Here is a 1,980-nt window from a genome sequence, read left to right as displayed (position 1 = left end):
CCAGGAGGGAGCTGGGAGCTGCCGAAGGCTCGTGAGCTGAGCGAGGATGACACAGTGGAAGCTGCGTCAGGGAGTGAGGGTGCAGGCCGTGGGAGGGCCAGGCCGGAAGCCAGGAGGCAGGAGGGGCGGGGGCCAGCGGGGGAGCCCCCAGATGCCCTTTCCTCCCCCAGACGCCAGAGCCCCCCACCCCTGCTCCCTCACCCTGACGCCCGTCTCCCCACCTCACCCTCCGCTCTCCCTGCCTCTCACCCTCTGCGCAGCTCCAGCGGGACACCCCGGGAAGGGCCTGCTGGCGGCACCGGGGGCTCGGGGGGCCCTGGGGGCTCCCTGGGCAGCCGCGGCAGGCGCAGGAAGCTCTACTCGGCGGTGCCGGGGCGCTCCTTCATGGCGGTCAAGTCCTACCAGGCGCAGGCCGAGGGCGAGATCTCCCTGAGCAAGGGCGAGAAGATCAAAGGTAGGCGGGCGCGGCCAGGGGCCCTGAGTGGCCACATCCCGGGGCCCCCCAGAGCCCGGCTCCCTTCCCACCTTCGAGGAGCCCGAGGGGTGGCTGAGGATGCCCCCAGAAGGTGGCGTGAGGCCGGTCACACGGGCTTTTAAGGGGTGCAGCCAATGTCAGGCGGGGTGCTGCAGGAACCCTCCCCGCCTCGAGGTCCGGCTCCCCGTGCCCTAGGCACAGCTCACCACCTCGGCCTTCTGGGGCTGGGGCCTGTTTCCCAGGCTCACGGGGTGTGCCTGCCTCTGGCTCTCCTGCGCCCCGCCCGTCTCTCGGCGTGGACCGGGCTCTGGCGCGGGGAGTGGCTACAGCCGTCCTAGGAGGCGGGAGGGCAGGCGGGCACCAGGTGCTGGGTGGCCTGGGTTCAGAGGTGCCCCCACCCCTGCTGGGGGAGTTGGGCCCCGCGCACCGCTAGGCCTCGGCTTCCTCCCAGGAAGGGGGACCCGGTGAACCCCACAGGAGCCGGCTCACGGCCAGCCCTGAGCCCAGCACCGGGTTCAGGGGTCACCCGCTGGCTGCCTGGGTCCTCACGCCGGGCAAGGTCTTGGGGGACCCGGCAGGTGTGTGGGGGAGCGTCAAGCTGGTGTGGGGGTGTGGCAGCATCTGGATAGTGGTCCGTCTCCCCAACGCCTGGGCCCCCAAGGCAGGGGCACGGGGCTCCAGGCCTGGGTCCAGCAGTGCACGTGGGTGGGTGAGTGAGCAAAGGCAGGAGCCCCTTGGCACATGTGGACGGCAGGGGACTTTGCCAAGGCAGAGGGCCAGCTGGGCTCTGGGCCAGGGACCCCCGGGCAGTGGGGGGGCGGCTGGTGTGTCCCGCCTGCCTGAGGCTAACCTCCAGCCGGAGGCCCCCAGGGCCCCCCGAGCCCCCGGTGCGGCCAGCAGGTGAGGCAGGAGGACTCGGCCCTGGCGTGACTTGCTCCCCCCTTAAAGCGCACCGAGCTGCCTCAGAAGCAGCCCCGCGTCCGCAGGGCAGCCCCCAGGGCTGGCGGGTCCCCTCTGCTTTCAGGGCCCACCCCCAGTGCCTCTGCCTCCGGGCAGCCCTCCCGCCCACCTCACAGCCTGGGTGTCCACTCTCCTGGCCCGGGGCTCCTCCCTCTCCCCCTTCCTCCTGCCTCCCAGGAGCCTCAGATCTCAGCCCGACTGTCCCGTCCCCCGGTCCCCTTGGCCAGCGAACCTCCTTGCTCCCGCCTGAGCCCTGTCCAGGCTCCCCATTCCATTTCCCCGACCCTGCTGGTCCATCACGGGTCACGGGCAGGATCCCCCCAGCCCCGCTCACCGGCCGGAAGCTCCCTGAGGGCAGGACCGAGTCTGCCCAGCAGCTCGCTGGCCCCCGCTGCCTGTCCCCGGCACTCAGGATTTACTCTGCAAGCGAATGATGGAGCCCCAGACGGCCCGGCGGGCCAGCAAGCCCCCCCGCCCATGTGCGCGCACTGTCCAGGCCCTTGAGCGACTCCAGTTAGTCCCGAGGGAGGTGGCTTGTGCCCGAC

General features: G+C 71.8%; 1 protein-coding gene across 1 annotated transcript in view; it reads left to right on the top strand.

Annotated features, from left to right (window-relative positions):
• SHANK1 (SH3 and multiple ankyrin repeat domains 1) overlaps nt 1–1,980 on the top strand; it is a 40,823-nt gene that overhangs the window by 10,433 nt on the left and 28,410 nt on the right. The window contains exon 11 of the mRNA XM_012733524.1: nt 257–454. Within this exon, the coding sequence (XP_012588978.1) occupies nt 257–454 (198 nt within the window). The remainder of the gene's footprint in view (nt 1–256; nt 455–1,980) is intronic.

Source organism: Condylura cristata, unplaced genomic scaffold (genome assembly GCF_000260355.1).
Source record: "Condylura cristata isolate star-nosed mole 26May11 unplaced genomic scaffold, ConCri1.0 scaffold00041, whole genome shotgun sequence".
NCBI classification, from domain to species: Eukaryota; Metazoa; Chordata; class Mammalia; order Eulipotyphla; family Talpidae; genus Condylura; species Condylura cristata.
This window is presented reverse-complemented; position numbering and strand designations above follow the sequence as displayed.